Source organism: Carassius carassius, chromosome 12 (genome assembly GCF_963082965.1).
Source record: "Carassius carassius chromosome 12, fCarCar2.1, whole genome shotgun sequence".
Taxonomy (NCBI): Eukaryota; Metazoa; Chordata; class Actinopteri; order Cypriniformes; family Cyprinidae; genus Carassius; species Carassius carassius.
Window position 1 is genome coordinate 3,357,857 of NC_081766.1, and position 18,141 is coordinate 3,375,997.

The 18,141-nt window shown below is 35.2% G+C and overlaps 1 protein-coding gene across 1 annotated transcript; it reads left to right on the plus strand.

Annotated features, from left to right (window-relative positions):
• The first annotated feature begins 4,053 nt into the window (after nucleotides 1-4,053).
• On the plus strand, nucleotides 4,054-18,026 carry LOC132154482 (protein-glutamine gamma-glutamyltransferase K-like). Its single transcript, XM_059563049.1, has 13 exons — nucleotides 4,054-4,369; nucleotides 4,482-4,673; nucleotides 5,128-5,379; nucleotides 8,686-8,804; nucleotides 9,748-9,855; nucleotides 9,996-10,173; nucleotides 11,569-11,707; nucleotides 11,821-12,013; nucleotides 13,249-13,402; nucleotides 14,365-14,649; nucleotides 15,419-15,579; nucleotides 15,725-15,861; nucleotides 16,935-18,026. The coding sequence occupies exons 1-13, from the start codon at nucleotides 4,069-4,071 to the stop codon at nucleotides 17,080-17,082; spliced, it is 2,367 nt and encodes a 788-aa protein (XP_059419032.1). The 5' UTR covers nucleotides 4,054-4,068; the 3' UTR covers nucleotides 17,083-18,026.
• Nucleotides 18,027-18,141: the final 115 nt, after the last annotated feature.

Consider the following 18,141-nt stretch of genomic DNA (forward strand, 5'->3'; position numbering starts at 1 on the left):
TGATGGCTCGAGTCAGAAGAGGTGAACTAAGCTATCTAAAATATCTATTTGCTGTCATGTAATAACTGCATGTAGAGTCATGTTTCTTCTCGATTGGTGATAAGCTCAGTCATTCTTTTGTTGTGCATCATAGAAATGATGAAATACATGTCATTGAAGTCTGGATTTCGAAGATAATGACTTCATCAGGTGTGAGACGTTATGCTTCTGTTTTGGTCGTGTTGCTAGGTTCTTATACATCCGTATGGGATGTTTCCATGTAAACCAGTGGGCGATAGTCACACCAAATTAAACCTTGTGGTGAAATTAAAACAATTTGGTGCCATCTAAGATCCCACACGAACACACACTGTTGTGCACCACTTTATATAGACAGTTCACTCAGAAATTCAAATTCACCATCACTTTCTCACCTTTATGTATGTGCAATACAAACAGAGTTTGCAGACTGTTCACACAGCTGTTTTACATACAACAAACAGAATGTGTGCAAGCTTTCATGTGAATATTGATATATTTTCAGTGTTTCTCACACAAAACTGTCACTAACTTTTTTTTTGCTATACGAAAGAAAAAGTGGGGTACTTGAGATTAAAAAACAACAGAATTAGCTTTTTTTTGGGATCGTTCTATGCCTTTAAAATCTAAATCTGGCTCAGTGAAGTAGATCAGTAGCCTCCCCTCTCATGTGCACATATTTGCCAGCTGCTTGCTCTAACTTTGGCTTTAGACCAGCTGCTGGAGACTTTTGACCTCATACACACAGTTGCAAACGTGGACATGTACCAATCAAAATTTCTGAATATGCAAACATTTTTTGAAAGAAGTTTCTACCAAGGCTGCATTTATTTGATTAAAAAAAAATAACACAAATCTGAATTTTCAACATCATTACTTCAATCTTCAGAGTTACATGATCCTCAGACATCATTCAGTGTTACTGACCCTAAACTTTTGCATGCAAAACTCATATAAGCATGCAAGGGGTCATAGGTCCCGGTGAGTCATGATTTAGTGTCAGCAGATGTGTGATGTGCTGCAGCCTGGGTATTTGGAGGCATTCTAGTCATGGCTGTCTTTGTATACTTGAAGGATTCCCTTTAAACATCCATAAATCCCTGCGGCATCTCACGATACACAAGACCCAGTGGAAGAATGTGTTGCTCTTTTATAGCTCATGAGACGTAAATTAGTTTTCCGTTGAGTTTCAGTTAAATGGCAACATTGTGAAGATGCTTCTCTTAAAAGTCTATAAAAATAGCCACAACATACAGTTAAAAATATAGTAGAGCTACATGATTTGGGGGGGGGGGAAATGGAATTGAAATAAAATTTGTGATTTAAAAAAATCCAGGTTTGTTTTGCTTGTGTGTACACTGAAAAAGTAGTTGTAGAAATATTGAAATAAATTTGAAATTCTGAAGCTGAGTAACTGCTTTTTTTGTGGTCAAATTTGTGATTATATATCAGTTTGTGACTATATATCAATATGTGTATATGATGTTGGTGATGAACATAAATGATACATTTTTGTGAATAAAATAAATAATAATAAAAATAAAATCAAAACAAGTATAACTATGTGAAATACAATGCAGTATTTTTGAAAAATACAATTGAAGAATAAATAATCACAGTAAATATTTTTTTTAATTATATATATTTTATTATGTATTTTTTATTACATATTTATTATCCCAATTTCTTCATTTTCAAATGTCTAACCATCAGACTTTTATTTTGATTTGGTATGTTATAATTAAGATCTATTCTGAGAGTCTAGACAAGACACGTGGAAGCAGGAGCAGAAATCTTCATTTTAAACAATTGATGCATTAAATAGCTATTGAGATATCTCTGTCACAGTGTCTGGGTTGTGTCCCTGGGTTTCCACTAGATGTCCCCCTTTCTCACGGTGTCTGTCACCTTATCACTTCCTGTTCCCTTATTTGGTCACCTTCCTCCTTGTTAAGTAATTGATTGTTCCCCACCTGTCTCCTGTTCCCTCATTATCCTTCTGTGTATTTATACCCAGTCTGTCTGAGTCTGTGTTACGGAGTCCTTGTTTAATGTTAATGTTAATTCATGTCCGTCGCCTTGCCTTGCCTTGCCTTGCCTTGCCTTGCCTTGCCTTGCCTTGCCTTGCCTTGCCTTGCCTTGCCTTGCCTTGCCTTCGTGTTTTGTTTATGTTTGGATTTGTTGGATATCGACCCCTGCCTGGACTGTTTATTCTTTGGATTGCCCCTTTAATAAATACATACCCGCAATTGGTTCTCTCTCCTGTGTGCTCTGTAACACCGATCGTGACAATCTCTTTCCTAGACTGATACAAATCTCTCAATACTGACTCAGTCTGTGCCTGCAGGGCCATAGCGGCTGTGACCTCATGTTTAAGAAACTGGGGGGCTCATTGATTAAACATTTTCAGAATTGCATACATAATTGAATATAGTCTTTACTGAGCATTTGCTCCTGTCAGAATCTTAAACTGAAGACGACTCATCAGGCCTTGTGAAAGTTCTTATGACATCAATCATGAATGCATATTTCCTAATTGAATAAAACATGTCACAGCAGATTTTATTTGCATTCACGTTTGTCCTCTGGTCTGGTCTGTCCTGTAACTGTAGTAAGTATAGCAAAATGTAGTATTCATGGGATACAGCCTCCAGCCTGCAGTGACTTACAGACATCCAGAGCTGCATAGCACACATTCTTGTTCTGGAACACATTCACATATACAGCTGTAAGCGAATGAGCAGAACTGTGTGTGTTTGACGGTGTTATACTGGGCTTAACTGATCAATAACATGCCTTAAGTAAATTTTAGAGTAAATTTTGCCAAATTCCTATAGCTTAAACAAGCTCTCAATTATGTTTTGTTGATGTATCACATCCATGTATTTTGAGAAATAAAAAAGGAGACACAAATGAGTCAATATTTGTGTTGCAGTAATAGTATAGATCTAAAAAAAGGAGGCAGCTGGTTGTTGAGTTTTGGAATTTGGTCATAGTGAGAAAAGTCTTGAGAAAACAGAAGAAAACATTTTAAAGAGATGGAAGAGAGAACAAGGCTATGTGGAGGAAAACACATGGTTCTCATTTTCAGTGTTTAGTCAATGTCATGCAACATCTGCATTTCCTCTTGATTTAATATTTTCTGCACCAAAGTACTAGTGATCACTGACATTTGTGAATAATCACTGATGAATATTTTAATGACAATCTGAGGCAACGAAAGCAATCCTGGGAAATTCCTGTCTCTTTAAACAGCATGCTTAAGTTTATGGCTCATGACCAAATAGGCAATTACTTTAACAACACAGTGGAGAAACGCAGATGTGTGGAGACTTTTTCTTTCCATGGGGGTCTTGATGAATTAACATGGGAGAAAACAGTATATATGATGTTATATTTAGGGCTTTCACGATTCCTCTATTAAATAATAAATAAAAAGAAGTACTCGATTGCTTTTTGCTGGTTGATTAACTGAAAGTGGTGCATTCCATGCACAACAATCCATGAAAAGCATTATCAGACTGATTTCTAAGACTGCACAAAATATTAAAGCCATTTAAAAATCATAAAAAGCATAGTGCTATTGTGCTATTCACAAAGTCTGCGATTCAATTAAATAAATATCAGCTCTGCACGTTTTATATGTGCTTTATTTGAATGCGTCTCAGAGCGGTTCACAGTAAATGCTGCTCCACACAAACAGTTATCAATTAAAGTGGGTAGAGAAAAGAATCAGCCCCTTTAAACTAACCACATTTTGTTGCTTTGCAGCCTGAAATGAAGACTGATAGGGTTTTTGATTTTATCCTGTTGTATTTACTGAGTGCAACTTATAACATCCAAGTGAAAGAGATAAAACCAACATGTCATAAAAATTGAAAAACAGAATGATGTTACTCTTGTATTTTTCCCACTCTTGACTCATGAGATCTCATTTGCATTCTCTTTGCATTTACTTCACCAGTTAATCATTATCAGCAAATACATTGTTAAACTTCTGTTGTCTGCTGATTCCAAGTCTTTACACCGTTCTCCATCTAATTATTTTGTATGCTGTTCTCCAGGATGCCAGGAGAGAGACTGTCAATCCGAGATAACTCTGCTGTCGGCCGGTTCCACGGTGTTTCTGCCAGCAATGGCCAGGCCGTCCCAGAGAGACAAAGCGAATCCAAAATGAAGAAAGAAGAGAGCGGATGCCGCCGTTGGTTTCGGAGGGCCTGTCCGTGTTGCTTCCAGCGTCAGAACAGCTCGATTGATGTGACCGGTGACACTGATGGTGTGCCTGCGGGGGCCGGAGAGAATGAAGGGCCCAAGTCTCCGACGACAGCCACTGGAGATACAGAGCTGGACGGTGAGGAGCTCTGTCTCAGGCAGACTGATTATCGACATGATATTTTCATAAACTTCAGCTGAAGTTCCTCAAACTCAATCTTTTTCTTCTTCACCCAATCTTTTCTCATCAGAGTTGACTCTAGCAGTGCGCTCTGTGGATCTGCTCAGTCGGAAATCCGATCGGAACAAGACGGAGCATCACACGGATCAATACCACAGCGACCAGCTCATCGTCCGCAGAGGCCAGACTTTCCAAATAGAGCTCGACCTCTCACGAACTTTCAATCCAAACACAGATAAACTTCACTTGGAACTGAAGACAGGTGAGCATGAAGTGGCATCTCAGTAACTGTAAGGTCCTATTACACAAATATGTGATCTGATCTTGTTGGTTTAAACATATTGTCAAATCTTCAAATACAAAAACAATATATATATGTTTTTTTTTCATTGACTCTATGTGAGTATCTCTCTAAAATTATTTTAGTATTTCAAATGAAACTTTATGAAAATGAGAATTGCTGCATTGGCAACTAGCTGAAAAGGTTAAGTTTTTTAAATATTTTATTTTAGTTAATGTTACTTTATTTGTGGCTTTAGTTTTAGTGACTATAATGACCCTGATTTCAGCATAGTTGTGTTTGGAAATGATTTGGCTGGAATCCTCCCTTGTGTAATAATTTATCAGGAGTTTCGAAACCTGGAACCGAATTCATCACATTCTTCTGGAAGCCATTGAGCCTCTCCCTAAACCATGTGTTTCATGCCGTCATTCAGGGCCGCTCCCGCAGGTGTCAAAGAAGACACACGTCATTATACCGCTGGTGGACGAGCTCCAGGATGAACGCTGGGAGGCCAAGATTGTGGAGCAGAATATCAACCGGGTCAAGCTGTCCGTCAACTCCCCCGTCACCGCTGTTATCGGGAAGTACAAGCTGACCATCACAACGCAATGCCTGAAGACGAGCGAAACTACCACGTTTGACTCCGACAAAGACATTTACATGCTCTTCAATCCCTGGTGTGAAGGTAAGACAGACAGAGTTAAAGGATTCTTAAAGCAATACGTCATTCAAAAATGTAAATACGCAGAAAATTTTCACACCCTCAGACAATCCAAGATGTAGAAGAGTTTGTTTCTTTATGGTAACAGATTTGGAAAAAAATTTAGCATTCCATCACTTGCTCACAAATGGATCCTTTGCAGTGAATGGGTGCCGTCAGAATGAAAGTCCACACAGCTGATAAAAACATCACAATAATGCACAAGTAATCCACACCACTCCAGTCCATCAGCTAACATCTTGTGATGCAATCATCTGCATGTTATGAAAAACAAATCTATGAAGACATAACTGATGCTTGCAGTTTGATCTTTGAACTCTTATTCTGACAGCACCCATTTTCTGAAAATGATACATTGTTGAAACAAAAACTAATTTTGAGAAACAGTAATTGAAACACACAATTGAAAACAGATGAAGTGCAATAAAATAAACACTTAAATCTATATTTGGGATGTTTTCTTTTCACTAGTCTGAAAGAAGCCAAACAGCCCATAAACACAGTAGTGTCACCTTAAGAAGATATTTTATGCTCATGTCTGCCATAGCTGCCTTTTGCATCAGCACAGAGATTGCAACATGTTTGTGAATTGTGTTGTGTCACATTTTAGAATGCAGTGAGGCATAAAGTCAAGCTTGCGTAGATAGAAGATGACTCTACACCAACTCATTCATTGACGAGAAGCCAAGACACACCACCACTAGAGCATATCTGGGAAACGCTGATATATTTAGCCTAAAATATTGCACAGGCAACTGTTAATGCAATATAACATGAAGGTGTAACAAGTTTCCTCTTGCAGCCCAGTGACTTATGTCAGTCTTCAGGAGGAATTAATGTGTTTTTGCTATCCATCTGAGTTCCATCAGGTTTGATCAACAGCTGTTTTGGCTTTGCCACAATTACTAGCTATAACTCATAACTAAGCTTGTCCTTACATGACATAATTTCTGTCAAGCAGGAATCAGTTTTGATTGTGGTGATTTTCTTATGGTTGTCTTTTGAAATATAAGATTAGATGATGGTTATGGCCACCTCAGTATTTTTTCCTCTGCCAAATGATTGTTTTGATAATAGATTCTGGAATTTTTTGCAAAAAGTGTATTTATACAGACTTTTTAATGAATTTCAAATTCGAAGGCAGCGGAAATGCAATCCAATAAAAAGTCTTAACTATATAATAAATAATGATGCTTAAGGATGTGAAATCAGCGATTTCACAATAAAATCTAATTAATTATTATTATAATTTTTTTTTACAAGGTTTTATTATTCCTTTTATTATTTCTCAGACAAAACTTTGCATATTTTTGCGAAATTGAAATATGTCTAATAACAAAACTAAATTTTAAACAAAGCCTAAATCAAATTAAAAAAACATCAAATGGCTTTGTCTGTGCTTTTTACATTTGAAATCAGAGGCAACCACTGAAATGTAATCACAAGCCAAACAAAGATGCTGCATACATGAAACATGAACAATTTTGGTTTAAATTATAATGTATAATTTCAAAATCAAAGGCAAAAACAGAAGGGTCTGACTTTAGCTTTGTGAAACTATGTTAAATAAAACATACCTGCACAAAAACACTGGTTTCAAAAGTCTCTGTTTTGGTCCGTTTACACTGAAAGAGTTTTCAAATGAAAGTGGGGTGTATTTTCGAAAATCTCCTTTTTATTCAAGGGTTGAAAATGCCGGGGTAGTGTAAACGACAGGCAAAACCATAGCAAAAGTAAAGCATTTTAAAATGAAAACACACATTCACTTTCTGACAGCAGGTGGCCCTTATGGAACAGCAGTGATGCAGTGCTGTAAACAAAGCAGCGCTGCATTTATAAACACTTTAATATGGAGATAAGATGGAAAGCAAGAACTTGAATCAACTTGAATTGACTTCATATCGTCACATATTTTCATAAATTATTCAACTGATTTAATGCATATAATAATAATTTTAAAAAACATACGTTTTACACCTTTATATTTTAAAGCTTCATTCTGCATTGACTCAAAGTGTTTAGTCCTAATTAGTCTGTTAGGTTATTTTTTTTTTGGGTGCTTCAGGCTTTGCCCTCTTTTCTGCACTGAATGCCAGAGATGTTTTGTAAGGATAGAGAGAGAGGTCTGCCAAATCACATTTCACTCCTAAAACTGTCATCCTTTTCTTTCTTTGCATTTTTGTCTGTGTTTTTTTCTACAGCTCCACCTCATCTGGCAAGTCACATGTCCAATATATCTTCCCTCTCCCTCTTTCTTTCTTTCCCTCCCTGGCTCCTCGTTCATTCCAGGCTCCTTCCTGTCATTCTTTACTGCTTTCTTTCAGACTGTTGTTTTATAACACTACAGTTTTATGCCATGCGATTTTGCTGAAAGCTGCTGTCTCATTCCTGTTCTGCTGAACATTGTGAACTCTGTAAACCTGCATGAATGAAGAGTTTCAATAACAGGGTGTAGCTGACTTTAACTTGACATAACTTGATTATTTACTCAAGGGCAGTACAATTTAGAGGATTCAAATAAAGAGATAAAGTGAACCACGGCTCATTGGGTGTCATATGGTTAATTATGGATCTTTTTTATAACAGTCTGTTGTCATTTTGATTTCATCGTACTGGTTTCTTTATCGTCATCAAATACGTTGCTAATATTTGCTGTTGTTTATTAATTTTCTTTTCTTTCCAATATTATGCCACTTCCTAAAGGATAATGTCATTAGGAACTTGCTTTTATTAATTAAGTTGCTTTTACAGAAGACTAACTAAAAGCCCTTGAGAAAAAAAAAATATTAATGAAGTGACTAATTAAAACAATATGTTAACTGAAAACTGATATGATTTACATCTTAAAGTACTTGTACTATTTTTTCCAGTGTATTACTAAGTCCCAAACATAAACTCTAGTAAGCATGAGCCTGCTGTGTTTTTCTGTTTCAGTGCTATACTCTGGCTCTGGCCTCTTTCCATTACACATTTCTTTAGCGTGTCTGAGTCGTTTTTTCCATTCATTTTATAATCTTTACAGTCCTCTTGTATCTTTTCTGATCATTCCAGTTACCTCCCTTTCTCTCCCTTTTCCCGTTTGATTACACCTCCCTCTAGTTCGGACCATGTTCAGAAGGGAAAACAGAGCAGATTCCAGACGTCCTGTGGAGCCTCACGTTGATGACATTATAACACTGCTTTCTTTTAAAGTGACCCAACGCACCGTATCAAATCCTGAAGCAGTGTGTTCATGCTCCCTCATGACTCTCTCTCTCTCTCTCTCTTCAGATGACACAGTGTACATGGAGAGTGAGAAAGAGCTGAAGGAGTATGTCTTAAATGACACTGGAAGGATCTACTATGGCACTGAGAAGCAGATCGGAGCTCGTACATGGAACTTCGGCCAGGTGTGGACAGAAATAAAACACTAAGAATAAAACTGAATTAAGCACTTTCTCAGGGAAAAACATGCTACTAAAAGATCCTTGTGTCACACATGGAAGAAAGCACATTGCACACCATAATTCACACACTGATATCAAACATAACGTTTTACCACAAATGCCAGTAATCGGTGAACTGATCATTTAACAGCTATCCATATTTTATTTGCCATTATACATTTTGCTGAATTTTTTTTATATTTCATTTAGCTTTTTATTTATATATATATATATATATATATATATATATATAGATAGATATATATTATTATTATTATTATTATTATTTAGTAAAAAAACATTTGCTATCTACAGTATTAATGCCGGTCAGTGTTAATTTGGTATTTGTAATATAGTTTTAGCTATATTTATATATAAATATAAGCATATATAATCATTTTTATTATTTCATTTTTAGTAATTTTAGTACTTAAACTTATGTATTTCAGCTAGTTGGCAAGCTATTCCTTATTTTTGTTTCTGATTTGAGTTTTTCAACAAACATTGACATTTTATTTCAGTTACCAACATTTTCTTAATATAGTTTTAGTTAACGATAACAACATTTTTAAGATTTTTTTTTTTTGTAAGTAACACCCCATTTCACAAAAACATGAAGCATGTTTAACTTATTTTTTCAAAACCTGCTCACATTTAGACAGGAAAAAGCATGTAAAGCAAAATTAATTTAGTTTTTATATGGTATTTACAGTAAATCTGACATCGATTATACCACAATTATAAACTGGCTTAGAAAATAACCTAATTACTGTCCTTACAAAATATCAAAAATTTGTGTCAACTTTGCAACCAGAATTTGTAAAATTTGCCTCTACTGGTGAATGTTATTTTTGGACCCTGTTTAGACTTGAGATTTCACCTGGTTGTCTCTCTCTCTCTCACCCAGTTTGATGAAGGAATTCTGGAGGCCTGTCTGTTTGTGCTGGATAACAGCGAGGTTCCTCCATCGGGTAGAGGAGATCCGGTCAGTGTGGTCCGAGTCATTTCTGCCATGGTGAGTGCCACCACATGCAGCAACACTGCTGGAACAAATTTGGTAGAGAGTGCCAGATTATTCTGATACTCTAAACAAAGACTCTTTATCCTCCCGGACCTCAGAAACCCGTGGTTAATTTACTTGATTGCCTGTTCTAGGTGAATTCTCCGGATGACCGTGGCGTGCTGGAGGGAAACTGGTCTGGGAATTACTCGGGTGGGATGTCTCCCACGGCCTGGAGTGGAAGTGTTGAAATCCTCAGGCAATACCACAAAGAAGGAGGAACGCCAGTCAAATACGGCCAGTGCTGGGTGTTTTCTGGGGTCACGACCACAGGTGTGTGTGTGTGTGTGTGTGTAGATAACAGCTTCCATTTACCATTCTTTACCGTAGTAAAACTTGTGGTTAGTGATTCAGATTTCCAGCTTGTAGGCATATACTCCCTTAAAATAAAGGTTCTTTATTGGCATTGATGGTTCCAATGAGAACCTTTAAAACCCATGGAATCTTTCTATTCCTTAAAAGGTTCTTTATAGTGGGAAAATGTTCTTTAGATTTTTTAAATGTTCTTCACACTACGAACAATGGTTCTTTTAAGAATTTTTCACTGAAAGGTTCTTTGAGGATTCAAAAATGGTTCTTGTCCAAGGTTTCAGAACCTTTATTTTTAAGAGTGTAACAACTTCGACTGTTGAATCTGCCAGGATATCAAAGGACATTTTATGATTGATTTTAAAAAATCAAGGGGTGAAATATTGCAATCATGCATTTTTTGTTATTCCAAAAAAAAGTCACCAGTCAACTAGTCTTCACTAGTAACTTTACAAATCACAAACAACTGACATACACAAAAGCATTGTTAACATTTTCTCAAGTCAGTCTTGTTAATTGAAGGTTGCATTCTGTTTTCTGCAACCGGCTTTTAATGTTACACATCAAAACGTACATGGTCAAATAAAATATCATAGAGACTAGGAGGGTATAAAATGTCATGTCTTTAATGCAGTCAGAGTCCTGTGACATTCATAGCTGACCCCCGTAGAGAATGTCAGTTGAAAATACTATCATCTGCATGCTGTTCATTCCACACACAGATATTAATAGTATTGCACTCTGCATGAGACTTATTGCTTAGACTGTCACAGTCGTTACATTTGATATAAAATACTCTAGCTATAAAAGTTTTTTCTTTATGATAATTGTATTGTTTAGTGTAAAACATGTTGCAGATTAGCCGAAAGGCTGTTGATTCATTAAATGATGAGCTGTTTCCTCTAAAAGCTGTTTATTCAGCATAGTGAAGCCTCACCTCCATTGATATCTGTTAAAAATAACGGCCCCGGGTCTCCTTTCCCACGTTAGCATTAGCCGTTACGATTTTTCAGCTAATAGTTGCAGGCTTGCCTTCTAGTGGCTTTGTGGCATCTTAGGAAACATTGCTTATTATGATCAGTGCAGAAAACAGTTGTGCTGCTTCATATTTTTGATAAATATATTTGATACATTTTTCAGAACTAAAAAAAAGAGAGTTTAAAGAACAGCATTTATTTGAAACAGAAATATTTTGTAACATTTTAAAAGTCACTTTTGCTCAATTTAATGCATAATTGTGAAATAAAAGCGTACATTTCTTCAAAAAAAAATCTCAAATGTTTGAACGGTAGTGTTTTTATTATATTCAATATCTACAAACCATGAATAACTCCTGCTCTTTCTCTGTGTGTGTCCCAGTATTGAGATGTCTAGGTATTCCTACCCGCTCCGTGACTAATTTCCAGTCTGCCCATGATACGGATGTGTCCTTGACAACAGATGTGTATTTTGATGAGAACATGGAGCCAATCCATCATCTGAACTCGGACTCTGTATGGTGAGCATTTGTGCTTTTTCATGGAGTGCTTTCACTGGTATATCATTACTCATTCTTTTCTGAAGTCTTTTTGAATCCCTGAGTTCCTCTCTTTCCTTCTGTTGTTCCTGCAGGAACTTCCATGTGTGGAACGACTGCTGGATGGCCCGTCCGGATCTGCCTCCAGGTTTGGGCGGCTGGCAGGCCGTGGACTCCACACCCCAGGAGACCAGTCACGGGACGTTCCGCTGTGGCCCGGCGTCACTGGCCGCTGTCCGCTCTGGACAGGTGTACCTTAAATTCGACACACCTTTCGTCTTCGCTGAGGTGAGTCCAGACACATCAATGTTAAATCTACCATTAAATAAATAAATAAAAACACACACATCCTTTCTGTCTAGAAAAGTGAATGTTAATTAATTAAAATTTACTGGAGATTAATAAAAATACACATTCATTGAAAATTACTTAAGAAATGGGCACCAGTTACATTTGACCATATTTTGGAATATAAGCCAATTTTTTTATCTAAAACATACTGCAACTTATATTTTCAAAGCTAAAGATATTAGAATATATTATGACTGTAAAAAAATTGTTTTGACTTTGTGTTTATAATAAATGTTGTTAATAATGAATGCCATTATCGTTTGTTAGTTTTTTTGTTCTTATAATTTGAATTCCTTTTCTTTTCTGAATATGGTTACATTTAAAGGATTTGTTATGACGTGAGAAGAACCAAAATACATGTGCTGTTTCTTTATAGTGTTTATAATATTTAAAACATTTTGTTTTATTTACAGTTTTTTGTTTTCATTATTTCTGAATGAAAATTATTTATTTAAATATAAAAGCTTGCTCCTGCTAGCTTCATATAAACCGTCCTTTTCGGCTGACATCATCAGTGTTATTTTAGTATTATTTATGTTCTTTTTTATAGTATTTATTACTATTTTAGATTGGCTTTCATTTATGTTTTTCTTATTCTTTTTAGTTTTATTTATTTTAAGTGTTTTTGTGTGTGTGTGTGTGTGTGTGTGTGTGTGTGTGTGTGTGTATTTCTATTTGGCTTTTCTTTTCTTTTTTTTATCATTTTTGTCATTTTTACTTTTTATTCTTTTAAAATAATTTTTATACATATTTTTTTACAACTTAAATCTTACTTCATTAAAGTTAGTTGCCAAAGCAACATTTGTAATTGTTAAGTTTTTCTTCTAATATTAATATATTATTACATTTCAGCTTTATTTGATGACCCAAAATGTAGTATAAATAGTTTTAATAGTAACAGCAATAACACTGGACATCACAATTTATTTTCAATAAGAAAAATGAATTGCTGTTTGACTCTGAGTATATCACAGCACAGAAGTTAAAGGCCTTGTGGATGCTGTTAAATGTGAAGATGCTACAGGACAGGCCGGTCCTGACGTGATGGCATTCCTTGTTAACTTTTTTTCTTTATACCTAATGTAAGATTCAGTTTGAAGCCTGCATTTATCTTGACAGTCGTGTCTCTTTGAAGCAGTTTCAGCTTTAAACCTTGTGTTTTTCTGCTGCAGGTGAACAGTGATAAGATCTACTGGCAGAGGAACCTGGATGGCACCTTCAGTCAGATCCACAGTGAGAAGAAAGCAGTGGGTCACTGCATCAGCACTAAGGCAGTGGGCTCCGACGAGCGTGTCGACATCACACACCTTTACAAATATCCTGAAGGTGAGAAACACACACACTTTCACACATTTTGAACATCAATCTCAGTGTCTCGTTTTGCCTGTACCCATCAGAAACACATGAAACACACACTAGCAGCTGTGAAAAGAAGAGGCACTGAGCAAATATTACTTAATATATCAGGGCCAATATGTACATAATGGTGAAATAATGTGGTTTTAAAATTATGAGAATGCTCGTATAAGAAATATATCTGAATATGAGTGGATCGCACAAAAACTGTGAAAAAATCTAATCAAATCAAAAGAAAAGAAAAAAAAAGAAAATAATTTTGCATAAACATATTTAATTTTACATTCTGATTTTCTTTAGTAAAAAAAGCCTTATTATAAAAGATGTTATTTAAATGATTTGTAATGTATTATTTATTATAACATAATTTTTTATTTAATATACATGAAAATATAGTAAATGATTTATTAGCAAGTAGAAAAACTTTTTTTTATTTTATTTTATAAAAAGATAAAAAAGATTTGACCTCTAGTGAACAATATAACCTTTCTTTGTGAGATTTGTCCAAACAATCAGGAGTTAAATTCATGTTCTTAGTCAGTGCTGTCTTACAAGTGCCACTTGCAACAACGAGCAGAAGTGATGGCTAAAGCTGGACAGAAAACACAATAACCTTTGAATCAGTGATAAATGGCTTAACATTCCTCTGCCGTAATCACTCAGCATTTTCACCAAAATACCTACCTGTCATTAACTCCAAATGGGTAGTTTAAATTTAACCGAGTTCCACCCACAGGAAACAATATCTGCATTGTCTCAGTTACTCAGCTACACAAAATATAAACAAACCAGACATCAGACTTAAAGGGACAGTTCACCCAAAAATGAATGAGTTTCTTTATTCTACTCAACAGAAAAGTAGTCATGTAGGTTAAAAGTAAAAATGTAGGATATACTTTATTTACATTCTATTTTTTGATCTGTCACATCAGACTCGGAGGAGGAGCGTATCGCAGTGGAAACCGCCTGTCGCTATGGCAGTAAACCCGACGTCTACTCCAGTCCCATTGCTGAGGACGTGCGGGTGGAGGTGATGATGGATGGAGAAGGTCCACGCATGGGAGGAGACGCTCAGCTGAAGATCGTAGTGAAGAACACCAGCTCTCAGCCGCGCAGAACCACCCTCCACAGCCAGGTGGCGGTCATGTTCTACACCGGCGTGCTGAAGGACACTGTGAAGAAGGACACGCTTAATCTGGAGCTGAACCCACAGGAAGGTGAGTTTGGGTTTGTTTGGATTGGCATACTAGCATACTATTCATACTACAGTTAACTATGCATACTGTCATGCCATGAAATAAAAATATATACATATATACATACACACACACATACACACACACAAACAATTGCAAGTTACAAACTAATTCAGTTTACATCTTGCAAGTTTGAGTTTTTTTTCCTCAATTTTGAGTTTATGTCTCACAATTGTGACTTTTTTCCATTGTATACATAGTTTCTGCTTTTATTTCTAATGTGATAAACCACATCAAACATATTTTCTCATTATATGAATAAAGAGATTATATACAATATATGCAAATCACATTCAATTTATTTTTATTTGTAGTCATTTTTGTACTTGAACGACACATTAATTTCGATTTTTAAATTGATCCAATTTGCTTAATTAAATTTTCATGAAAACAATAATCTACTCACTTTCTTATTGCTACTGTAAAGGCATACATATTTTACTGTAGTTTTTGCTATTTTAAATAAAATAAATAAAGTAATTAATAAACAAAATCATTTTCTTTTATATGTAATTATTGTAATTATTGTATTTCAATATTATTTATTTTCTTTTAATTATATAAACATATATATATATATATATAACAAATAAAAAGGTATAACATTTGTTTATTTATTTTATTTTTGAATCCATATAGGATTTAAATATAGGCAGTGCAGGAGGAATGTCATGTCTAAAGCTCATAACCATTGCTGATAATCTCTTCATGTCTATTTTACGTTCTTTAGAGAAGGTCATTGACTGGGTGCTGCCATACACACAGTATCAGAATCAGCTGGTGGACCAGGCCGCGCTCATGCTGACCCTGTCGGGTCGGGTCAGTGAGACCCAGCAGGTTTTGGCCAATCAGACCAGCTTTAGGCTCCGAACACCTGATCTCCACATTGAGGTGAAACATCCAGAGCCTTCAGCTGCTTTTTCTTGCTAGACAGTTGTGTTTACTCTCAAATTTGACCACAATAACGCTTTGCAGACACTTTATTGCATCTTAAAATTGGAAAGGGTTTGTAAATGTGCTTTGTTTCTCGTTGTAGCCTATAGGTGAGGCGTATGTGGGCAAGGAGATGTCCGCGAAGATCACCTTCACAAATCCTCTGCCTTGTGCTCTCCGTAATGTGGTTATCCGAGTGGAAGGACTGGGGCTGAGAGACCTCCATCCCATCAAAGTCGGGTAAGAGCCTCACAATTCATCAAGATTAGTCATCCTGAATGTGTTCAGGATTCGACCATTTGAAAAGAAATCCTGCAGGATTAGTGGGAATTTACTTATGGAATCAAAACAAAAACTAGATCGCATACAGCACAAAGTTCCCAACAGGACTATTGTGATCATGGACTGGATAAAATGCCCATGTAGGATATTTGATCAAATTGTTTGGAATTTTGAAAACTGCTAAAGCTCCCTTAATGATTTCCCTGTTCCAGTTGAATGCAAGTAGAGTTTTGTTGAATGTTTCACAATATCCAAAATGACTTGTAAAAATTCTAAAATCTTGCAGTAACTCCCATTAGCATATTGATTGAGTTCCACTAAATTCCAAAAAACTAAAAAGATTAATTTGAATGAAGCTGAAATAAAATAACATTTAAAAGTTAGATAGAAAACTTAAATTAGAAGTAAATATACATAAACCTAAGGAATATTGCCATGGCAGCTTACTGAAATAAAAAAAAGAGTTTGAGTTGAAGTACTAATATAAAAATTACTAAAACGTTTAACTGTTATAAATATCAAGCTAAATAAAAAATATAAATAAACTAATTAAAACTAAAACAAATGTCAAAAATAGAAATTACTAAAATATATATATATTTTTTTATAAAATACCTAATTCTAAGTATTAATAAATAACATAAAACTATACTATAGTAAATATTAAAACTATAATATAAATGATAATATAAAATACTAAATAACACTGACCTGTGCACAATTCAGTTCATTGCTCTTGCTCTACTAAAATGATTAAAACGGACATAAATATAAAATAAATCTAATAAAAATCAAAAATAAAAACAAATATTACATGTAAAATGAGAACTGATGATATAAAAATGAAAGCTAATTCTAAATATTAATAAATACTATAATACAATACTATAAAAAGAACTATATACTAAATAACAACGACTCACACTGAATTCAGTTCCTGTACACAGTTCAGTTCAAGAAATCCTCCCTTTTCTCTCTCTAATGAACGTGTTGCATTAATCTCTCTCTCCTCTCTTTCTCTTGTCTCTCAGTGATGTGAGTAAACATGCCAATGTGACGGTGACGGAGCACTTCATCCCCACGATAGCAGGCAAGAGGAAGCTGGTGGCATCTCTGGACTGCAGACAGCTGTCGCAGGTGCACGGTGTGGCCGACATCGACGTTCACGAGAGCCAGTGAACTCAGTCTGCTCTTCGGACTTCACAGTATTTTACCTGCATTATAACGGCACAAACCGTTTTTATGTAGTTTACGCTGAGCCGTATGCTTAATCTTAAAGAAATAACCCTCTTTTTCACATACAAGCGTTCCTACTGTACGTCCATAATTTGAAGTTTGGTTTTTATTTCATTTTAGACATTATTTATTTTAAAAAACGGCATTTGCTATACTGTGTTTATTAACTGTTGTTGAGTTTAGTTGATCAAATGTGTCTATTCACCACTATAAAAAGAAAGCTCTTATATATTAACATATGGTTATTAAAATTGTATTTATTTTATTCATCTAATATATATATATATTATTGTGGATACACACATGTATCCTATGCATTTAATTTCTAAGCACCTGTACTAACTTTGAATACTATTCGCAATAATGACTATTATGGATTAATTTAATGTGTCTTCAAGGAAATGATTAATATTAATTTTGAATTAATATCAAGTTACATTGGACTGATGCAAAATTCTGTTGTATCGTCACTTAATTTTGCTGTGATAAAGACTATAAACTAACACTATGCCTGTGCAGTTCAACTATGAAAGCATATGAAGTAGGGTGTGCGATGTATATTATCTATGATAACATCGTATTTGACATTATCAAGTATATTGCAAAAACACACCCAGAAAGTGCACACATACACTGAGATGCAGGTTAGACTACTTCACGAGCAAATGTAAAGTTCTCACTATCACTCCGTGATTTATTCTATTAAAATACTTTTCGAATTTCCCCAAAATTCAAGTCAAAGGGGCAAATATGACTTTTACATGTCTTTTATATTTATATTAGCTGATACAGTTAATATCAAAAGGAGTACTTTTTTCTCTCCAAATATCAGTATGATAACAAATGTTATATTGATTTTATAAAACAGTCCAATAAATAAGAAGTTAATTTTAATTGAAGGTTTTTGCTCCATTTCGTCAATGAAAATATTTTTTTGTATCTGAGCAAAGCAACAGTGATTTTTTTCAATCAGCAGTTTTAACGAATCTGTTGAATGAATGA

Bases quoted from the DNA above. Each gene is read 5' to 3' on its own strand.
- LOC132154482 (XM_059563049.1), top strand. From the start codon at position 4,069: ATGCTGTTCTCCAGGATGCCAGGAGAGAGACTGTCAATCCGAGATAAC. The intron at 10,174-11,568 runs GTGTGTGTGTGT...TGTGTGTCCCAG, and splicing joins TTCTGGGGTCACGACCACAG to TATTGAGATGTCTAGGTATT. The intron at 12,014-13,248 runs GTGAGTCCAGAC...TTTCTGCTGCAG, and splicing joins CACCTTTCGTCTTCGCTGAG to GTGAACAGTGATAAGATCTA.